General features: G+C 43.4%; 1 protein-coding gene across 2 annotated transcripts in view; it reads right to left on the bottom strand.

The window, feature by feature from the left end:
- Positions 1–22,248, bottom strand: part of GRID2 (glutamate ionotropic receptor delta type subunit 2) — a 1,144,662-nt gene extending 1,122,414 nt beyond the window's left edge. For both annotated transcript variants that reach the window (XM_034440485.3, XM_060686953.2), the window contains exon 1: positions 21,340–22,248. In XM_034440485.3, the coding sequence (XP_034296376.1) occupies positions 21,340–21,427 (88 nt within the window). In that variant the 5' untranslated portion in view covers positions 21,428–22,248. The remainder of the gene's footprint in view (positions 1–21,339) is intronic.
- Between the last annotated feature and the right edge of the window lie 391 nt (positions 22,249–22,639).

Here is a 22,639-nt window from a genome sequence, read left to right as displayed (position 1 = left end):
ATATTTCATTACCCAAATTGGTTACCTAGTTTAGGCAAGGAAACACCTGCAAGAAAGCAAGAAAGCGCAGAGAGTACCAAGGACCCCTCATGTCAACCCTGAGCTACAAATATTCTCCTTTATTAGTTCCTGTCTCTATCTGAAATCTTGAGCTCACAGCTGGCTCTGCTTCTTTTATACACATGCTTTTGTATGCTCATCACCAATAATCTAATTTTCATGCATTGCCACTGCTAAGGTGAAGCAATCATCAGTGTCTGAGTCCAACCCCTCATTCTGTGCAATCTTGGAACATACTCAGTAAGCTCACATAATTAAATAAAAGGATGATCAAAACTGGTTATGAGTCATTTAAATGTGACCTAACTACACATCTCTTCCCGTTTCAAAATCGCAAGAGTTATTTAATGAAGAAAGCAAAATGAACTCTTCCATATCGTAAGCCCAATTGCTTTATATTACAATGGATTAGGGAGTTCTACCCCGGATTTTTTTTTAATTTATTTTTTTGGCCATGAATATTAGGTAAATGTACCAGCACTGAGGAATTCATACTACTGCAAATGCAGTTTTCACATTAAAATGGAAAATAAGAGCTCACCAAATGCCTGTTAAGTGGACAATATAGTAACTGCAATTTTGATGGTCTAGGGGGAGGATGGGATAACTCGTCGTGGCCAACTCATCACAGCCAATTCACCATGGGACAAATTGCTCACGGCCAACTTGCCACGGGGCAACTCACGGTGGGACAATTAAATTATTCAATTAAATTATTTTTTAAAATTAAATATTTTTTTACTTTTTGTTATTCACATTTTGTTTTGTCCCTCCTTTTGGCATCCTTTCTTTAATAATTGTATTCCACCATTTCTTTGATATTAGTGTAACTCTTGTTCTGGAGAGAAGTGTCCCGTGGCAATTTGGCCATTGCAAGTTGGCTGCAGTGAGTTGGGCATGGCAAGTTGACCATGGCAAGTTGTCCCATGGTGAGTTGGCTGCAGTGAGTTGGGCATGGCAAATTGGCCATGGCAAGTTGTCCCATGGTGAGTTGGCTGCAGTGAGTTGGGCATGGCAAATTGGCCATGGCAAGTTGTCCCATGGTGAGTTGGCTGCAGTGAGTTGGGCATGGCAAGTTGGCCATGGCAAGTTGTCTCATGGTGAGCTGGCTGCAGTGAGTTGGCCATGGCAAATTGGCCATGGCAAGTTGTCCCATGGTGAGTTGGCTGCAGTGAGTTGGCCATGGCAAGTTGGCCATGGCAAATTGGCCATGGCAAGTTGTCTGCGGTGAGTTGGGCATGGCAAATTGGCCATGGCAAGTTGTCCCATGGTGAGTTGGCTGCAGTGAGTTGGTCATGGCAAGTTGTCTTAGATCCCTTTATGGGGCATTGTCAAGTTCCGGGGGTCACCAAGATGGCATTACTTATTTTGCGCACCAGTATTGGTTTATCCGTACTGCCGGGAACACTGAATTTAAGTTCAGCTTGACTTTAAAATAGAAAACAGCTCTTGCTTATTCCCTTCAATCAATAAAAATTATTTTCCACTTGCCCCGGTCCTCAAGGTTCTGAATCCAGATGTTCTGTGACGCCAACTGATTCAATGCCATGACTAGATAAACCATTTCATAGGGTGCTTTACAAAGGCCATCAGCATGAGCGAAGTATTCTCCCTGATGTGTTGATGCAGCTGTGTCCTCATGTAATACAAGCACATTAGGTGATCTGCATGGCTCTATGCGTTCACAGACTTTTCACAGCTGGAAGAGTGAAATGGCTGTTTACACAATGCAAAGATGATCTTGGAAACTCTTCAAAACAGTAAAATCAAGCCTTCCAGATCAGGCAATTGCTTCAGTCCCTCCAGAAAGGATGCTTGACATTCTAAACTGAACAACTCCATCCTATATTTTTGGAGGGCCACATCAGAAGGGATCATTATTACACACCGCATTGATCTTTCAAGAAAATGAAATTGTTTAAACAATCAGGCTAGTTGTGAAGGAATAGGAAATATTGTGTGGGGGTTTTCCTTCAAGATGATCTTTATATTTTATTCCATTCCAGGTCATGGAGAGAAATATGGCCTTGAGATTACAATAGTTCTCAAAAAAAGCAAAAAAAAAAAAAAGGATAAAAATGCACTGGTGGTTAGAAAGAATGTTAAGACAGCATATAGACCCATGATGGCAAACCTATGGCATGTGTGCCAGAGGTGGCATGCAGCGCCCTGTGGGCACATGAGCCATCGCCCCCGTTTAGCTCTGCCGCGCATGTGCGCACGCCTCCTGCCAGCCAGCTGGTCTTCGGGTCTCTGCCACGCATGTATGGGGGCGGGGCGTGTGTGGGTGGAACATGCATGCATGTGCTGGGGGGGCGCATGCAGGGGGCCGCATGTGCATATGTGGGGGTGAGGTGCATGCCCGGGGGCACATGCATTGCATTTTGGGGGTTCAGGCCCGTGTGAATGCGCACATACTTTGGGCACTCCGGAAAAGGTTAGCCATCACTGATATAGACTATAAGCCAGAACTATTTCTGTTAGGCATAATACCAGAAAAATATGATAAAGGGAATGTATATTTGATATTACATGTCTTGACAGCAGCAAGAACTGTATTTGCACAATACTGGAAGAACAAGGAAACACCAACAGAAGAAGATATAATTAAAAAAAATACTGGACTGTGCAGAAATGGACAGATTAACACTGAAGATAAAAGAAAAGGAAGACACAGAGCACTGTCAAACATGGGATTTGTTTTATCAATGGTTGGATAACAGAGGTAGAAATTAGGATTTTAAAGAATATTACTATGTAAGCAAGCGACTCAGACAGTATGCTGTTTATTAAGCACTTATTGTATGTAAATAAATGGGGTGGGGAGAAGATGGTCTTTATATTTTATCCCATTCCAGGTCATAGAGAGAAATATGGCCTTGAGAATACATTAGTTCTCTTCCTTGAATATGCCAAAAAGAATCCTTCTTATTAAATAACAAAGATAATTAAGCTCACTAACCACTCACATCCCAATATTCAACTGCAAACTACTTTGCATTACAACCTTAATACATTCAGAGATGTATGTATTTATACTAAATGGACAATAGATCATCCATGACAAAAACATTTAAATTTCCAGGTTAGGATATAAAGCATACATACTGTCCTAATGCAGTGATAATCCCTACTGCAGCAATCCCATGTCAGCTATAGCACATCTGTTAAGAGTTAATTTGCAATTAACAGTGTAGCAGTAAGACAACACTCAAGGACTGAAGGCCCTCTAGAGTTCTTCTATCTTTATTGCTTTCTAGAAGGCTGTCATAATCTTCCTTCATCCAAAGGAAGGCCATTTAGAATATTAGTGCTGGGACAGAAAAATCCCGTTGTGTGGCTGCAACCTTCCATATTTCACATATGGAAGTTACCAGAAGCTTCCAGAAGCTTCTCTCATGAGGAGTTACCAGAAGCTTCTCTCATGAGATGTGTTTTGGACAGATCTATGTTGACTGAAAGTAGACATAAAGTTAGAAATAAGCCCTATAACTTTAAATGATACGACCTTCCACTGCATAATATTGTCAAGATGACCAACTGTACTAAAACATTACACTATCACTGCACTCCTTCTTAGGAAAAGTTATCTTCTCTCACTGAATGAAGAGGAGTGTCACTGTTCATTACATTTGTCCAATCTTTGAAGGGACACTTCACTTTGATAGCTTTGATGAAACACCCCTAAAGAAGAACTGTCTGCTCTGGTTCATTTCAGGCCAATAAGAACAGTTTCTATTCTTATTCTCTTCTACAGTGGCACAAAAAGTCCTTATCCAAGTGAGATGGTCAAATGACAGTGACTTGGCCCTGCCTGAAGAGAAACATGTTGGGTTGCCTCTACAAGGTGAAACAGTCCATTTGAGTAAACCCAGAGGGATCCATACATATTTTGATTCACAGCTGCTAAAATGCTTCCCAGGTTAGCTAACTAAAGCAATTCCTGGAGGTAATGTCAGAGAATCCTCTGAGGATATTGAAGACAAAGGAGGGAGATATCAAATATGAACCTTTATCGTGTGTTTGTTACATAAAACTCATAATGCAACGACAGACGTACTTAATGTGCACAGATGTCTTGATATTAGCTAAGAATCTAACATAAGCTAATATGAATAGATCTGGGAAGGTCGTGAAATATATTCAAGACAAATAGTTTTATGTAAACTGGTATTAGGGGTTGTTTTTAAAGGTCATTTGCATCAGATATTATTGCTATATGATAATGTAATGTATATAATGTATATGTATGCATTTATTATTAGGCTAAAATAGCTAATCAATTGAATAATTTCACTGAGGTACTATGCTGGAACTAGGTTTCATTTATTCCCCTTACAGTTAATATCAGGTGTTTTGCAATTCCATTTTTCCTCAGAAATGATATTTAAACTGTTGAAATTATATTTTTTAGGATTATTCACTGCTTCCAATTCAACCATCCACCCCTCCCAAAAATAGATTTGTAGGGTGTAGTGAGACGAACATATAATCGTACTAAAATTCTTGATTGCACTTGCTCCCTTTCCCAAATAGCAATAGCACTTAGACTTATATACCGCTTCCCAGTGCTTTATAGCCCTTCCTAAGCGGTTTACAGAATCAGCCTATTGCCCCCAACAATCTGGGTCCTCATTTTATTGATCTCAGAAGGATGTAAGGCTGAGTCAACCTTGAGCCCCATCAGGATCGAACTCCTTGCAGTGGGCAGAGTTAGCTTGCAATACTGCCTGGGTTCGAGACCTGAGCTCCGTGCAACGGGTTAAGCTCCCATTCTTTGACCCAGCTCCTGCCCACCTAGCAGTTCGAAAGCATGCAAATGCAAGTAGGTAAACAGGTACAATTTCAGTGGGAAGGTAACAGTGTTCCGGGCGCCTTTGGCACATAGCTATATTGGCCACATGACTGTGGAAATTGTCTTTGGACAACACTAGCTCCATCGGTCAAGAAATAGAAATGAGCACTGTGCCCTAGAGTTGGACCTTACTGCATTCTAACCACTGCACTACCACAGCACCAGGGGTGGGTTCCACTTACCTTTACTACCAGTTCGCGGCAGGGCCGCACACGCTTGCTTGCTTTGCTCGCGTGCACACACACTGTTCTGCACAAGCGCAGAAGCGTTTTGATGACGTCGGGGTCGGTGGGCGGAGCCTCCCATCGGTTTTACTACCGGTTCTATGGAACCGGTGTGAACCGGGGGCAACCCACCACTGCACAGCATCTACCAAAATAGGTGCCACCAAAATCATGTGGTGACTTCTAGAAAAGACATGCTGTAGCTGTTTTATAGAGTTACAAACTGGTTCTGTTTCTGCCCTTCAACGTTTCAAAGAATCTTCTTCTAATAGAATCCAAGGCATTGCATGGATGCCTTTAAAAACTTTCATCTTTTGATAGGGGATAATTTGTCCTTTTGCACCCAAAACACACACATCATTAAGACAACTAACAAACTTTGTTCCTGAGTTTCAAAGAGCAATATCACAGAGAAACAAGTAACCTAAAACCACAAGAAGCTCTCAGGCAACGAGATCAGAATTAATCTCTGTCCATGTCTAATGATGAAAAAGGAGAACCAAGAGCTAATTCATACATATTTTTGTGTTTGATAACTGAAACCCACCCACCCCCAAGCTACCTATGAACATTCTACAAATGTAACATTTTCTATCTTCTGATATGCAATGGTTTTCATGAAGCAAGCTGGCAATTGAATCTGCCAGTCATCAAACTCAGATAAATGCAGTAGTCTCTATGCATGGTGAACAAAATCTGGAGAATACCATATCTGTATTTCCAGAGGCTGACACATTTATGCACTACTCTGTAAAAAAGTAACCGAAGGGAGAGAGAGGGAGAGAGAGAGAGGGAGAGGGAGAGAGAGAAAGAGAGAGAGAGAGAGAGACAATGAGATAGAGGCTTAGGAGCTAGTGAACCCAATCACGTGATTAACCATGATTGCATTTCTATTTAAATGTCACCGAAGGACAAAAATAGCAACTGAGGCTGGTAGACAAATTTAGCTACAGATGGTGTCTTTTAGATGATGGATTTGAGGAGATAAGCCTCATCACTGCAGCAATGTCCTATGGTTCTATCAAGAAGACAAGGGGAGAAGTTGAATGCATCTTAATTATTGCATTGTGGAGGAATAACTGATGGATGGCTTCACTGAAAATAAAACCTCAAAAACATGAAACTTGCTGGATCAGACTATGGGTCTCTCTCATAATAGTTGAATGTGCCAATAGCAAGACCATACTCAAGACAAGAGCACTCCTGTTGATATTCCCCAGTAAATCAGTTACAGACATGTTCTTTCAGTGCTATAGGTTAACAGGTAGGCATCATGTCCTCACTGGTCATCACTATGTCCCATGATATTAGTTCTCTAGTCTTCTTAGAATGTTGTCCAAGTTGATAGTGTTCATTCACTTTTGCAGGAAAAAAAAATCCCTTAGTTTGATTACCTTCTATATATAGATGTCTATATAAAGATGTATTCCACCATTCAGTCCTAGCTTTCCTACCAGTTTATTTCACTGGATAGTCCCGATTCTAATATTATGAGAAGGTCAACTTCATCTAACCCACTATGTATGCATAATTCTGCACAAGGTTTAGATGAGCCCACCATCCTGGCTTTTCAGAGAGCCTTGAAGACCTGCTCTTCACTCAAGCCTTTTGGTAAGGGTGATTGAAGTCTATGGATAAAATGGATTTAAAATAGAATAACAGAGTTGGAAGGGACCTTGGAGGTCTTCTAGTCCAACTGCGTTTAGGCAGGAAACCCTACACCACTTCAGACAAATGGTTATCTAATCTCTTCTTAAAAGCTTCCAGTGTTGGAGCATTCACAACTTCTGGAGGCAAATTGTTCCACTGATTAATCATTCTAACCATCAGGAAATTTCTCCTTAGTTCTAAGTTGCTTCTTTCCTTGATTAGTTTCCACCCATTGCTTCTTGTCCTGCCCTCAGGTGCTTTGGAGAATAGCTTGACTCCCTCTTCTTTGTGGCAGCTCCTGAGATATTGGAACACTGCTAACATGTCCTTCTTTTCATTAAACTAGATATACCCAGTTCCTGCAACCGTTCTTCATATGTTTTAGCCCCCAGTCCCATAATCTCCTTTTTTGCTCTTCTCTGCACTTCTCTTCTCTTCTCTTCTTATTCTTTGATTTTTGATATCGTTTGCTCTTTGTTTTTAACTTTATATTAGTTTGTATCTGTCTTTTTATGAACCATGCAGAAGTGAACCACACAGAGGTTTAGGGAATTGGAAGTGTAAAAATGTAATAAAATAAATAATTTTACATGCCTCTTTTCATGTTTTCACATCTTTTCCATTTTTTAAAGCTAATTGAATGGGGCCAAAAATCTAAATTAAAACATTTCATATAGATGATTGTCCTTGACCACATCCCATCATATTATCAATGCACGAAAGTTTCTAAATTAATGTTACTCTTTTCCCTAGTTTCACAAAGATTGGACCAGGCAGCTAGGTGACCTCACTCACATACCTTTGAATTGGTGAAAACTGCCAACAGACTTAAATAAACCTCCTAATTCTGCTTTCACCAAACTGGTTCTCCAAATTATGCAATTTCAATTCCTAGCCAGTATGTTTAGTCTCTCTAAGTGCCATAGCATCTGTCTAAGAAATTTTGTCAATTGTCCTTTTCCCAAGAAACTGTGTTTGTTAGAGCTCGCAATCTTCCTTTCCTAATATTATCAAATATAGAGGCAACTATGGGATACCTTAAATTCATAATTAACTGTCCAGATGTTCCTAAAACCTGGAGTGGGGAAAACACTGATCAAAATTAGGATGAAAGAGGAAGTGAACAAGAATGAGGAAATATTTTTCAGAGTATAAGGCATACTTTTTCCCTCCTAAAAGAGGCTGAAAATTTGGGAGCGTCTTATATTCCAAATGTAGCTTTTTTGAAGCTTTTTTTCAGCCCTAACGAGGTGCTAGCTTTGCCTGCTCCCTCCGAATCTCAGCTGTGAAGTTTTTTTCAGCCGTAAGGAGGTGCTAGCGAGCGATCTCCGTGGTTTGCCTGCTTTTCTCATTGCTTCTCTCTCCAAAGATCAGTTGTGCTTTAGAAGCTGTTTTTTATCCCCAAGTCAGGGCTAAAAACCAGCAAACTAATGTGCTGAAGCTGACCAGACTAAGGCGCTAGCCAGATAAATACCTGGTAGGCAGATTTCCCCTCCCCCATTTTCCTTCCCAAAAACTAAGCTGCATCTTATACTCTGGTGCATCTTATACTCCGAAAAATACCGTATACTCCCATTTTAAAACTTCATTTCCAATTGGGATCAACACTCCCAACAACTTGTGCTGGAAAGAAAAGTCTTAATCCAGTGTTGTCTTAGAGGTAAGTAACAACTCTGGGAAGGCGAACTGATCGGTTACCAAGATTGATGTCATGGAAAAGGAGATAATGTCATAGTCCTGATCCATTTCTTTCCTTCCCATGTTACATGCTATTAAAAAAATGGGAAAAAAGAGTGCAAAATTATTAATTATGTGCTTATCAGAACACTGAGTTTAGCCCTCAAGTCTTATGTCCAGTTATTTGTGGTCTTACTAGAAGATATTTATTTGATAACACTTTTCCAAAAACGACATTTTCTCCAATTGGAATGCACAGATTTGAAGTTGTTTGTGTGTGTATGTGTAGGGATAGATAGATAGATAGATAGATAGATAGATAGATAGATAGATAGATAGATGGATGGATGGATGGATGGATGGATGGATGGATGGATGGATGGATGGATGGATGGATGGATGGATGGATGGATGGATAGATAGATAGATAGATAGATAGATAGATAGATAGATAGATAGATAGATAGATAGATAGATAGACAGACAGATGATAGATGGGTGGGTGGGTGGGTGGATGGATTCAGCTTAGTAACAAATACGTGTCACAATTACAGACCCTATTTTGCAAGGCTGTGAAGCATTGCAAGGTCACTCCAAAAAGCAAGTTATTCACTGTTGGTGGATATAAAGAAAAAGTTTGACTGGCTCCATCATTAAACTATAAAGTTTCCTGCTGTCTCTTCACATATTATTTTTTTCTTCTAAGGTAATCCTGGAAGGTCATCTAAGGAAGAAAAGATCACTTTAAATTGTGCATATACCTAAATCCCTCATTTCTAACACTTCCACAAAAGTAATTGCCTTTCAATTAAACGAGCAGATTATCTATCAAATCCTTTAGAACTAATACTGATTTGGTTTGCTACCCTTAACAGACGTTTCAGCAGCGTCACAAAATAGGGAGGTATGAAGAATTTGTAGATCAAGGGTCCTCAAACTTGGCAGCTTTAAGACTTGTGGACTTCAACTCCCAGAATTCTCCAGCTGGAGAATTCTGGGAGTTGAAGTCCACAAGTCTTAAAGCTGCCAAATTTGAAGACCTCTGTTGTAGATCATCGCATCAGCAAAGCACCGAACTGGGAAAGGCTGAATTCCACTGTTCATGATTTCATTTGCTAGCTTTCTCTCCTAACTTGCAGTCCTGGAGCCCCTTTCTTTTCTACGAAAAGTTAATTTCGACAACAAAGCTTTGAACTCCATTTTGGATATATTTGTCCCAATTCTATTTTTTGCTCCATATCTCTCTATATAATCTGATTGAGGGGGAGGGGGAAACTGCAAGTCCAATTGGACCCCAATGAAAATTCAGTGCTCTAGATGCAATATAGTGATAAAGGGAGAACAGCTTAAAATGACTATTAACATTAAGCACAACCGTTCAAATTACTATTAAGAGTAAAGTTACCATTAGCCGTAACAGTTATTGCTCAAATTATAATCACCACGGAAGAGGGGGGGGGGAAATACAGTTATTTTAACATGTTGCAATTACCAGCTTTGGCATATAAGAAAAATAAAGGGAAATGCATCAGTCCATTGCAGGTGCCAAATGAACATTGGATCATAAGTGGCTAGAGCTAAATATATGGCTCTCTGGGGAATGCAAAGACCTAAAAGTCATTTGTCTAACTCATCTACCCACAACACAACCATTTCTAGAATAATTGTAAACCTAGCCTAATTCTCCAGGTATTTATTTAATAATTTCAATTAAATGAGTTACGAGACCAGAACTGGAACAACGAACAGGTATATTGCCCTAAGCAGTGTTTAAAAAAAGGGGAGGAAAAGTAAATGATAAATATAAATGAAAACTGAAGGACTGCTAGAAGTTTGTAGAGATTCTCAGTCATCCAGGTCAGTGGTGAAATCCAAATTTTTTACTACTTCTGTAGGCGTGGCTTGGTGGGCATGGCTTGGTGGGCATGGCAGCGGAAGGATACTGCAAAATCTTCATTCCCACCCCACTCTGGGGCCAGCCAGAGGTGGTATTTGCCAGTTCTCCGAACTACTCAAAATTTCCGCTACCGGTTCTCCAGAATCTGTCAGAACCTGCTGGATTTCACCCCGATCCAGGTCATGGTTGTCCCAAAGGTGCTTTTTGTAGGAAGCCACTGGACTTTCTTGTTTTTTTTCTTTTGAAGACGTTTCGCTTCTCATCCAAGAGTGTGGGAGCAGGACTGGATTTCCAGAGGGAAAAAAATTGCAGACTACAGGAATCAGGAGCACTACTCAGGTGACCAGTGATGGGATGCTCTCAGTTTAACAACCAGTTCGGTGAGCGTGCACTTTGTGCATGCACGCGCCTAAGACGCTTGTGCGCAGGGCTGAAAATGGAGCATTTAGAAGCTCAGCTGCTTACCTTCCAAGTAGAACAGTGGGGGGGGGGGATAAGCTGTACCGTGTGTTTGAGATGAGCTACAAAGCAGAAATAAAGGACAGGATAGGGCGGGGGCGGGGTCAACTGATCGTCGGAATTACCGGTTCACCCAAACCGCTCCGAACCGGCTGAATACCACCTCTGCAGGACTGAGGACACAGATAAACCTCCAAGTGCTTCAACGACCTTCTAAAAGGATGCAAATGACCAGCTGTCTGCAAGGAATATAAATCCTTCCATTCCCCACTATCCTGTCAGAGCTGAAGAAGCTTCTTGGATGAGAAGCGAAACGTCTTCAAAAGAAAAAGCAAGAAAATCCAGTTGCATCCAGAAAAAGCACCTTTGGGACGAAAGAATGCTAGAATTCAGGGCATATTTTGTGCATCCGGAGGCTTCCATTTACAGAATTAATACTAATCACCATTCTTCCCTTCAGCATTGAAGCCTCAACTGCTCTTCCAGGATAACTCACAAAGAAGGACCTCAACTTTGTCATCTTAAGATGGGGCCCTTAAAGAAAAGATTACTACTGAAAGTCATTTTGTTTGCTTTTAAATCATAGTTCCCCCCAAGGTCCTTCATACAGGTCTTGGGGCAGATTATTACTTCTGTTCCAAGATACAGGTAGTCCTCAATTTACAACAGTCCATTTAGTGAAGTTACAATGGCACTGAAAAAAGTGACTTATGACCATTTTTCACACTTACAACCATTGCAGCATCTCCACAATTATGTGATTTCCATTTGGATGCTTGACAACTGATTCACATTTATGAATTGTCCCCAGGTCACTTAATCCCCTTCTGACAAGCAAAGTCAATGAGGCAGCCAGTTTCACTTAACAACCGTGTTACTAACTTTCCAACTGCAGTGATTCACTTAGCAACTGTGGCCAGAAAGGCCGTAAAATGGGGCCAAACTCACTTAACAAATGTCTCACTGAACAACAGAAATGTTGGGCTCAGTTGTGGTCGTTAGGTCGAGGACCACCTGTATTTTGTGCCTGGAAAAAGAATCCAAAGGTAACCCCCACATGCTAAGTCTTGCAGCTGTTCAACAAACATTGATTTATTCCTTCCCCTCAAAATGCAGCCTAAAAGCAATCCAATTCTGCCCTTACCATCACAGGTCTAACTGTGCAAATTCCTTGCCTCTGCAATACAGGTACTCCTCAATTTACGACCGCAACTGAGCCCAAAATTTCTGTTGCTCAGTGGGAAATCTCTTAAGTGAGTTTTGCCTCCTTTTACAACCTTTCTTGCCACGGTTGTTGAGTGAATCGCTGCAGTTGTTAAGTTAGTCGCATGATTGTTAAGTGAATCTGATTTCCCCATTGACTTTGCTTGTCAGAAGGTTGCAAAACGTGACCCTATAATTCCAGGACACTGGAACCGTCATAAATGTGAGTCAGTTGTCAAGCATCTGAATGTCAATCACGTGACCGTGGGAGATGCTGCAAAGGTCCTATGTTTGAAAAATGGTCATGGGTCATTTTTTTCAGAGCCATTGTAACTTCGAATGGCCACTAAGCGAACTGTGGTAAGTCGAGGACTACCTGAACCTCCACATCTCCTTAAGATACTCATGGAAATTCATAATTTCTCCCAAACCAGGTTAACCATTGTAGAAAGTTAGCACCCACCTCTCTCCTAGGACAATAAGATATTTTAGAAAATATTAAAAGGGCAGAATATTTTCCCTAAAAGGGAAGCAGGAACTCACACCCCCCCCATCTTTGTCAATGGGCCATTAAGGCCTGGGCCAGTCTATTCTACATAACAAAGAACTACCTCCTTCAGGCAGAGCCATAATAGGAATCCCAAAGCCTTTTCATTACATCATCACCCAGCAAGAGTCAACCAAGTTTGGGACTCAGGACAGCCTACAGAGTTGCCCCTGCATGGCCCTATGGGAGTCTGACAACCAATCAGAATACAAGCTCAAATTCAAAAGCCCAGAGAGGGCATAAAACCCAGGCACTCTCAGCATCTCTGCCCTTTTTTTCTCTTCACCCAAGATCTTCGAGGCATGTGATCCTGTCCACCATTAAAACCATCTTTCCGAACAGCCACCATGTTTCCAGTGTCTTTCTCCCCACTTGGAACTGAACCCAAATGGACATTTCTTCCAACACCATGTATATCTTAAGTTGCATACACTGAACAAAGAAAACCCTGGAGAAGAGAAGGATTCTATATTACCTGGATGGCCTTAACATATAGAAAAATGTACACACATTTACCCTGCATGTTACAAACCACACAATTTTTCTAAGAGGGCAGGCAGAATGTGAGGGCAACATTGATAGCTGCTCACTGGCCCCCAAAATAGGTAAGCGGCCTTCATTTTCAACTGTCCCTTTACGCCTCAGGATCAATGTTTGTAACTTCCTGAAGCTTCAGTTCGCCTAAAAACAAACAAACAACCAAGGGCATTTTAAAGGAACGAAGAACAAAAGTGAGACAAGATAGGTTCAAACTAAGAACAAACTTAATGTCAACCCTGAAGCTGGCCTGGCCGAAGCCATCTTGGAGCTTCAGTGCTGCCACACTGGAGCTAAAGGATAGGGAGATGGGGGATTTGAGATAGCTGGAGTTGTGTAGTCAAAATAAAATACTTTCTCTTGGGAACCAAGGACGTTCTCACACCTGGTCGGAGGAAGGAGGAGAGATGTCACCAGACCACCAGATAGCGCCTTGATTGGACCATGGGACTGTGTCAGACCTGGAAGCCATCTTTTACACTTGGGCCTTCAGGCCTGCCACATTTTCTACTGTGGGAAATTGACAGACTGCTTGTTTGAGATTGAGGGGAAAACTTTCCCCTTTAATTAGGTGAAAACCGCGGGACCCTTCAGAATCGGTTTTCACCAGATATGTGCCAATCTGATATTTCCAATCAAGCTTATTCTTTGAGGAATCTACCTTGGAGTTTTGCTTGAGATGGATCGATTACTTGGAACCCTGACACTTAAAACTGTTGATTGATTCCAGGTGCCTGGAATCAATCAATTAATTAAAGTTATGCTAGCCAGAAAACAGAGGTTTTAAGAAAAAGAATTCAGGCAGTATCAGACCAGTTCCTATCAGGGAGATTTTGGGGAGGAGGAGAAGAGTACTTGAATGGCTGGTTAGAGTTCTTATGGATAAAAAAAGCATTTAGAAAGGTTTGAGAAAATATGGGGAAAGTGGATAAAATTCTTCAAACTCCCTTCCTATCTACTGGTTCCTGTACACAACCAGCTATTATCAAAATGGGTCCCAGTCTCCAGCTCCTTATCAGTTATGGCTACGATAGTGAGCTACTCAGCTGGAAGAATCTTTGAAGATTCACAGCCCATACAGATTGAAAGACCTAGGTTTCACTTTCAAGGAACTGAGCGTTTCACATCATTGCAACTGAACAGAAGAGGGCAAGCAGAATGGAAATAAAAGGGAAGCAAGCAGTACCGTCCTTTTTAGTTCCCCTCTTCATGTACAATTCATGTACAATCTGTGTAGCGCTGATGATTTCATATTTAGGGATATGCATTTGTCCATGGATTTATTTATTTTTTGACCTCTTAAGTACCATAATGAGAATTTCTAGGAGGTCTCAAAAAAGGCTTTGCTAAGGAGCATGGATCCATTGCAGGTCTTTAAATAAGCAGTTTCTGAATTGGCCACACAACTACCAAAACCCAAAGAGCCCAAGACAGGATTGAAACACTGGGCATTGGCATATATCACAACTTCTCTTAATATCAGGAAAATGCACAAGTAAGTACCATGGGGAAAGGCAAAGGAGCATGCTTGGTGCAAAATGCATTTAAGGTAAAGGTTCCCCTCGCACATACATGCTAGTTGTTCCCGACTCTAGGGGGTGGTGCTCATCTCCGTTCCAGCGCTGTCCGAAGACGTCTCCATGGTCATGTGGCCAGCATGACTAAATCCCAAAGGCACACGGAACGCTGTTACGTTCTCATCAAAGGTGGTCTCTATTTTTCTACTTGCATTTTTACGGGCTTTCGAACTGCTAGGTTGGCAGAAGCTGGGACAAGTAATGGGAGCTCACCCCATTACGTGGCACTAGGGATTCGAACCGCTGAACTGCCGACCTTTCGATCGACAAGTTCAGCGTCTTAGCCAGAGCCATCGTGTCCCCAAAATGCATTTATATGAAGTCAAAATAACATGTACAACTTGCCCCTTCATTCAGATTCTATTTCCTTAACAGTTCAGCAACTTTGTTCTGAATTCCCAGTCTAAATGGGAAAAGATGACTCACATGAAAGACTCACATGAGAGACCAATTGAAAGTGAAACATAGGTAGTCCTCAACTTATGACCAAAATTGGGCCCAAAACTTCCGTGGCCTAAGCAAGACAATTCTTTAGTGAGTTTTGCCCAGTTTTTCTTGCCACATTTGTTACGTGGATCATTCCAGTTGTTAACTTGGTAATACGGCGGCTAAGTGAGTCTGGCTTCCCCATTGATTTTACATCTCAGAAGGTCGCCAAAGGGAAGGACATGATCCAGAGCCATTGCAACTGTCATAACTATGAATCAGTTGCCAAGCATCTGAATTTTGATCACGTGACCATGGGGGAAATCTGTAACGGTCGTAAGTGTGAAAAATGGTAACTTTTTTCAATGATTTTGTAACTTCAAATGGTCACTAAATGAACTGTTGTAAGTCGAGGACTACCTGTATACCTCAGACACTAAAACCACTAGTGTAACACAGATTGTGAAGCTAGATTTTCCAAGGAGGTTTTAATCACCATTTTTGGTAGGAGGCAAAGAACTGAGAAATTGCCTAGACTACCCCACATTTAATAGCAAGAGCTGCCATCCAATTTTGCTTTGTATGCATGTTCTTTTTCAGGTGAAGTATCTGAGGACTTTGGAAAGAAGCTAGAGGCTTCTACAAGATTATGAACATACCTGAGGGAATGTACAATTTTACATCTTGTACATATCTATCAAGAGCTCATTGAAAATCCTCTGAATTCTATTGGAAAGAAGGAAGAAAATCACCAGCCATTTCTTCACACTGGTTTTTCAACAGGCTCACCTCAGGCTCACCTTTTTTAATAAAGAAAACAACTACCACAACCACTGTTTGCATTTCTGGCTGGAGAATAGAACTGTTAACTTCCCAGAAAATACAGTTAGCATCATAGCTTTAGCCTGTCATATTTGCATCTAATTCTCATGCACTTTGTGCTTTAAGGAGCCTGGATAGCTCAACAGACAGAAGCACTGTAATTTAACACCAACTGTCTGCAATTAAAGTAAGTTCGAATCTTGCCAGGCTCAAGGTTGACTCAGCCTTCCATCCTTTCTAAGGTAGGTAAATTGAGGACCCAGTTTGTGGGGGCAATAAGCTGACTTTGTATAAATATACAAAAGTATGAAGCCTATTGCTTAATGCGCTGTAAGCCGCCCTGAGTCTCCGGAGAAGGGCGGCATATAAATCAAATAAATAATAATAATAATAATAAATTTTAAAAAAAGCAGTCTGAAAGGGAAAATTGCCATCTCAAAATATTCTAGAACAGGGGTGTCAAACTCGATTTCGTTGAGGGCCGCAACAGGGTTGTGTTTAACCTGGGGGGGGGCAGAGGAGGCATGGCCAGCTTGACGTCACTCATCGGAGGCGCCTGTGGCGGCCTGCGGTGCCTTTGCCAGTGAAAAGGGGCTCCCGAGCTCCATTTTCAGCTGCGACACCTCCTGCAACCCTCTGCCAGCGAAAATGGAGTTCGGGAGGGCGAGCTCCATCTTCACTGGCAGGGGGTTGCAGGAGGCTGTCTCAGCCAAAAATGGAACTTGGGAGCCCCTTTTCACTGGCAAAGGCATCGCGGGCCAGTCCTCCGCTGTTTCCAGGGCAGCCCCGCAGGCCAGATCTAAGCACCCCGCAGGTTGGATCCGGCCCCCAGGCCTTGAGTTTGAATCCCCAGCCTAAAAAAGAGAAATCTCAACCCTATACTTAAAGAGTGTCTGAGCATATGCAGAATTTATTTCTGGCAGGAAACAGCATGAAGGAATATATTCTATGAAGAAGAGTTTATCTTCTAACTGCCCGGGAGATTTTTCTTCGTTATTTTTTAGCACCAAGACCACACAAAACCTCACAATTCTCATTACAGTACTTAAGAGGTCAAAATCAATGGACAACCTGACATCCCTAAATATTACAACAACATCAGCGCTAACCCAAAATGGTGCGCTGGGCTAAAAATGCTGGCTAATCCCAGATTAATTAAAACAGGGCCGCAAAGTCCAATTGCATTTAGGAAGAAAAAAAGCATCAGAAAAAGCAACGTACAAAGTCAGTTGCAAGCAGCGTGGCTAATTTCAAAGACTTGGGAGCTCTGGAGCAGCATAAATCCAAGCAACTTTTTCAATAGGCTCATAAAACAGAATATCATTGCCATTCCGCTCACGGCTTTTGACTTCTTTTTTACTGCATGCAGATCATTAGGAAACTTCTAAGCAATCAAGTAATGTGAGTCTCGCGAAATTATTCAATGAATGCATAGGCTCAAGAAAGAACAGCAGGCAGAAACTACAGCGTGTCAATAAGGTTTCTCCCCCTTCCCTTCTTCACAAAAATCTTCCCTAATGTGAATCAAAAGCCCAACAGGCTTAATAAAGGGATTTTCCCACCTTAACTGCGGGAATGTGTGAACCATTTCTTTCCCGATAGTCAGAAAAATACAGTCTACAGCACGTTTATTCTTTAAAAAATGCAATAGCATTCCCATGCCACTCTGATTAAAGTAATTCTCTATATTTTGCTTACTAACAACTATAGCTCTCGGTATCCTTTACTGCAACGGATGTATGTTAAGATGAACATTTACCCCGAAAAAACAATCTGGGGGCTAAATGGATACCTAAAATATTTTATATGCAGCTAGCAAACCAACTATTGCTAAAGGGGAAAAGGGTAAATATATGGATGAATTCCTAAATATATGCTGACAGTTGCCTCTTGTTATAACTATTATACCATATTGTACAGTGCAGAATGGGAAAAGAAGGGTAAATATATTGATGAATTCCTAAATATTATTTGCCTCTCGTTATTACTATTATACAACATTGTACAGTGCAGAATGGGGAAAAAGAGTAGGAAACTATTCACTCTTTCCATTTTTAGCATCCAAACCTCTGTAATACCTGTTGTTCCCCTCTTCTTCTCCAGTATGCTGAACATTCCTTTCCTTCGCTTCCTTTGAAAAGTTTTATTTAGGAAAAAAAAAATTCAACCTATTTTAAATAAAGGCACTCTTCTGAAATGTAAAATGAACAAAAGCAGCTTTTCATTGTTTCCTTGCTTCCATGGATTTTTTTTTTGTAAGACAGGTATTTTGCATTTATGCCGCAGATGTACAAACACGAAAGCCAGAATCTGGATCTTGTAACATTTTCAAAGTTGAAGCTTGAAGTGAGATGGAGGGGAAGAAACCCACAGTACTTTTTTGGGGGGGGGGCGGGCTACAGAGATTAGCTATTGACCCAAATTTAAATGAAAGTGCTGCTTATTTCAGACTAGCTATTTTCCATAAACCGGGGGGGGGGGGGGGGAAGAGAGACAAAGCTGTGGATGACAATTATCCATTTGCCAGTTTCATGTCAACAAAGTCACCACCTTGTCAAATGTGCCACTTGACACATCAAGCAAAATTCTCTTTCCAAGCCTTTCTGCTTCTCCTATCTTTGTAAGCAAAGATCCTGGTGCTGCTGCTGATTGAAAGGAACCATGAACATATATGTTAAAACAAAACAACCCCCCCAAAAAAGCTAAATTATCTGCCGGAATTTATTGGCTAGCTATGAATCATTAACAGGCACCCAGTAAACATAAATAGCGATTACCATAAAGAGAGGGGGGGGAGGGAGAAGGAGCCGTTTGATGTGAAACCACAGTGCAACAGTGCATGCCACTGTTTGCTTCGTGAAAAGGAAGAAGAGTCCCGGTGCCCAGAGTTTTCTTTCACAAACAAACTATTCATCGGTGAAAAATCATTGTCCGGGACCCAGGAATTTGTCTCCCAACTTTTCTCCAAGGAATTCTACTCGGCTGTAACAAAGCATACACTGTCCCCCCCAAAGCAGCATTTTTTCCCCCCAGCAAGTTTTAGATTTCAGTTGGAAAATGAGAACGGGCGTTAATATATCATGAATTGCTTGGATTCTATGGGAAGTCAGCCCATAGAATTCTATGGGGAGTCAGCCGATTCATTCATAAAAGAACAGCTCAGGCTAGGAAGGGGATGCTTGTTAACATTATGAACCGTGATAGAGGTCTCAGCCCCAGAAAGCTAGTATCTACCTACTGCAGTCAAGAAGAGTTGAACAATACCTACAAGCCTGACATTCCTGGAATGACTCAACCCTCGCCCCCCCCCCCCCCCCCGCCCCAAAGTCAGGATTTCTCAGCTCCAATCATCTTGGTTGAAACACTGCATTATACTGTACAGCCTAGGACTGGCAGATACCTATTCCAAAAGGAAAAAAAATCACTTAAGCTAGAAAGCCCCAACAACAGGCTCCGAGTTGGAAGGAAGTGAATGGAGTTGGCCACTAGTTGTGGCACAAGGGGGCATGGTCACTGTTTGTCCTGGGGAGAGAGAGAGAGAGAGTGGAGACTTTAACTCAGCTGGGCTTGGTGAACCAGCTCCGTTCTCGCCAATGGAGCCTCCCCAGCCAGTCAGCAAGAGGAGCTGGAGCTTTCCTTATCCCAGACCAGGGGATTCTTTACTTCCTCTTAGCACACCTGCACTCACACCTGCCTGCACTCTTGTACTCTCTTCTATCAACAGCTTGCACAGAAGAGAAGTGGTACCTCCACCTCCACCAAGTCACCACTTTCTTGCATCTGGGCAGGGAGGTGTGTTTACACTGAGTTGCTGAACTAGGAAGGCTTCTTTGGGGTCTCTCTCTCCCTCTCCCTTTCTCCCCCTCTCCTCTCTCTCTCTCCCCCCTCTCTCTCCCTCTCCTCTCTCTCTCCCTCTCCCTCCCTCTCTCCACCCCTTTCTCTCCTCTCTCTCCCTCTCCTCTCTCTCCCTCCTTCTCTCCATCCCTTTCTCTCCTCTCTCTCCCCCTCTCCCTTTCTCCCCCTCTCCTCTCTCTCTGCCCCTCTCTCCTCTCTCTCTCTCCCCCTCTCTCCCTCTCCCCACCCCTTTCTCTCTCCTCTCTCTCTCTCCCCCCTCTCCCTCTCTTTCTCCCCCCTCTCTTGCTTTCTCTCCGACCACTGGCAAAGGAAAACTCCGAGCTGAGCTCGCTGCAGATAGCTCTATGAATCATAATCAACTCCCCCCCCACACACCTCCTCTCCGTGCGTTCAAGTCCCCCGTGTGGCCGTGAGTGTTGCTGCCAATAGGTGGGGCCCACAGCAGCTGGAGAGAGAGAAGGGGGGGGTCCTTTAACCCTTTGCCGAGCTGCTGGGGGCCTTTTTTTTTGCTTGGGAAAAAAAAGGCTCAGAGGAAAGGGGCTGTCACGCGTGGCTTTCTCCTTCTACCCCTGGCTTCCCCGCTTCTTCCAGCAGCTACTTTATCCAGGGGGAGGGTTGTTGAACCCGGGGAGCACCCCCCACCCCCCGCCGAAAAAGCTTCCTCGTTCAACGACCTTCGCGCTAAGCGCCTTCCTGATTGACAAGAGAGAGAGATAGAGAGAGATGGATGGATGGCGGGGGGACCCCGAGGCTGCCACTGGCGAAGGGAGGTTAAAAAAAAAAATCTTTTTCCCCCGTCGCAAAAAAAGATCAGTCGGGCCAAACGAAAAGAAATCACGTTGCCAAACCACCTGTTCCTCTCTAATACGGAGAGGGGGGGCGGGAGGTGGGGAGGGGGGTGAGGCAGCAACGTGGGTTGTGTGTGTGTGCGCGTGTGTTTGTGTGCGAGTTGTGTGGCTGGCGCGGGCGCCGAGAAGGCTGTGGAGATCATCTGTGCCAAAGGGATCCTCTCAAGGCTCTCTTTCCTCCCCGACTAAGGATGCTTACTACGGCAGCGCTTTCAGCCCGGGAAGCCACAACCGCCGACCGAGTCCTTTGGCTTTTTTCAGATTTTTTTTTTTTTGGGGGGGGGGGAAGCAAAACTCCGGCGGTTGCCCGTGATTTTTCCACCCATCCTTTGGAGAGAGACACAGAGAGATACAGAGAGAGAGAGAGAGAGCGAAACCCTTATCAAAACCCATCTCAGCATCTCTCCCAACACAGTTTATTCAGAGGCTCGGGCCAGCCTGGAGCTTCATGGGCACACAACCATTGCCCAACTCCCCGCGGGTTGAGGCTTTGGCCACGGCGCGGTGATTTCCCCACGAGTCGACCCTCCGGCTTTTATCTCCAAGAGCTACCCGACTGCGCAGAGAGAGAGAGAGAGAGAGAGCAGCGTTCCGATGGAAGCAGGGGGGGGGGGAACCGCGAAGTATATATATATATAGGGAAGCTTTGGGGAAAGAAAGAAAAAAAAAAGGAAGCCGCGCTTTAAAAGCCTCTCGCCTTACCGATGTGAATGATGGAATCCGCCCGCGCCGCTTCCCAGGTTCGAGTCCAACAGACGGACAGGAGCAAAGCGTAGACAAAAACTTCCATATCTCCTGCGCTCCGGGCCAGCTTCAGGGAAGATGGAGAAGGAGACGGCCGAGGAGGTTTAAGCCAAGACCCAGCGCCGAAAAAGGGGGGGCGAAAAAGGGAGCCAAAGAAAGACAACAAGGTTGGAGAGAGAGAGAGAGAGAGAAAAAAAAAAAGAAAGAAAGAGAGAGAGAGAGAGAGAGTTGGGAGTTTGAAGCAAAAGCCTCCGGAAAGAGCCTGCAGCTGGTTGGCGAGAGAGGAAAAACGGTCCAAGCTTGCCGGGGAAGCCTCTGGCTCAGCTCCTCGCGTCACTTCGGGGGGCGGCCGGGCATCACCAGAGTTGCGGGGAGTTGCTGCAGCAAATCCATCCAGCACCCCCCGCCGGAGATGTCGGGGCAGCGGCTTGGCGCGCCTCGGTGTTCATCGCCCCATCCACAGCCTTTCTCTCTTATTTTTTCTTTTTTTTTGCCCCTTCTGCTGCTTCTGCTTCTTCTTACACCGTAAACCCTTCGTTTAGGAACGGAGAAACGGCAGGCATGGAGAAACGGGGATCTTTTTCCTTTTGGCGGCGATCCGCACCGCCCGCTTCTCCCGACCAATCCGGCGGAACAACTTGCAACCCGGAAAACCGACCAACCATGCCAGTCCACCCCCCCCACCCCGCCCCGGCCACCCCTGTCCCCCCCCCCAAGAGGGGGGAGGGGGAGGGGGAGGAGGATGGATGGATGTCTCCCAAAGCAAAAAAAAAAAATTAAAAAAAAAACTAGTTTTCCTCTTCAAATCTCCAAGCAACTGACCAGATCCCTGCAAAGGCTTTGCAGAAAGAGAGCACGCTGCGTTCCAAAATCCTTTCGCCCACCCACCCCCCACTCCCCGACGCGGGGAAAAAAAAAAAAAAAAAAAAAACCAAAACACCCCAAACCCGAAAAGTGAACTTCAAAGCAATGCAGCTAAGAATGCAGAACTTTCTCCCCGCTGCAAAAAAATAAAAAAAAATTAATATATAGGTGTGTTTGGTTTTTTTTTTGTTTTTGTTTTTAAAAAAAGCTATAATCCGCTGCCTTTCCTCCTCCCTCTTCTTCGATGGGGAGGGGAGGGAGGCGGGAAAACGCCGCAAACGCTGCGAAAACCGAGCCTCCAACGTGGCCGTGCGAGGTAGCAGTTCCACGGAGACGTGGCTGGGGAGTGAGCACAGCAGCAGCTAGCAACCGAACGAGCGAAGGCTGGCGGCGG

This window comes from Pantherophis guttatus, chromosome 8 (genome assembly GCF_059756535.1).
Source record: "Pantherophis guttatus breed Tessera chromosome 8, ASM5975653v1, whole genome shotgun sequence".
Taxonomy (NCBI): domain Eukaryota; kingdom Metazoa; phylum Chordata; class Lepidosauria; order Squamata; family Colubridae; genus Pantherophis; species Pantherophis guttatus.
This window is presented reverse-complemented; position numbering and strand designations above follow the sequence as displayed.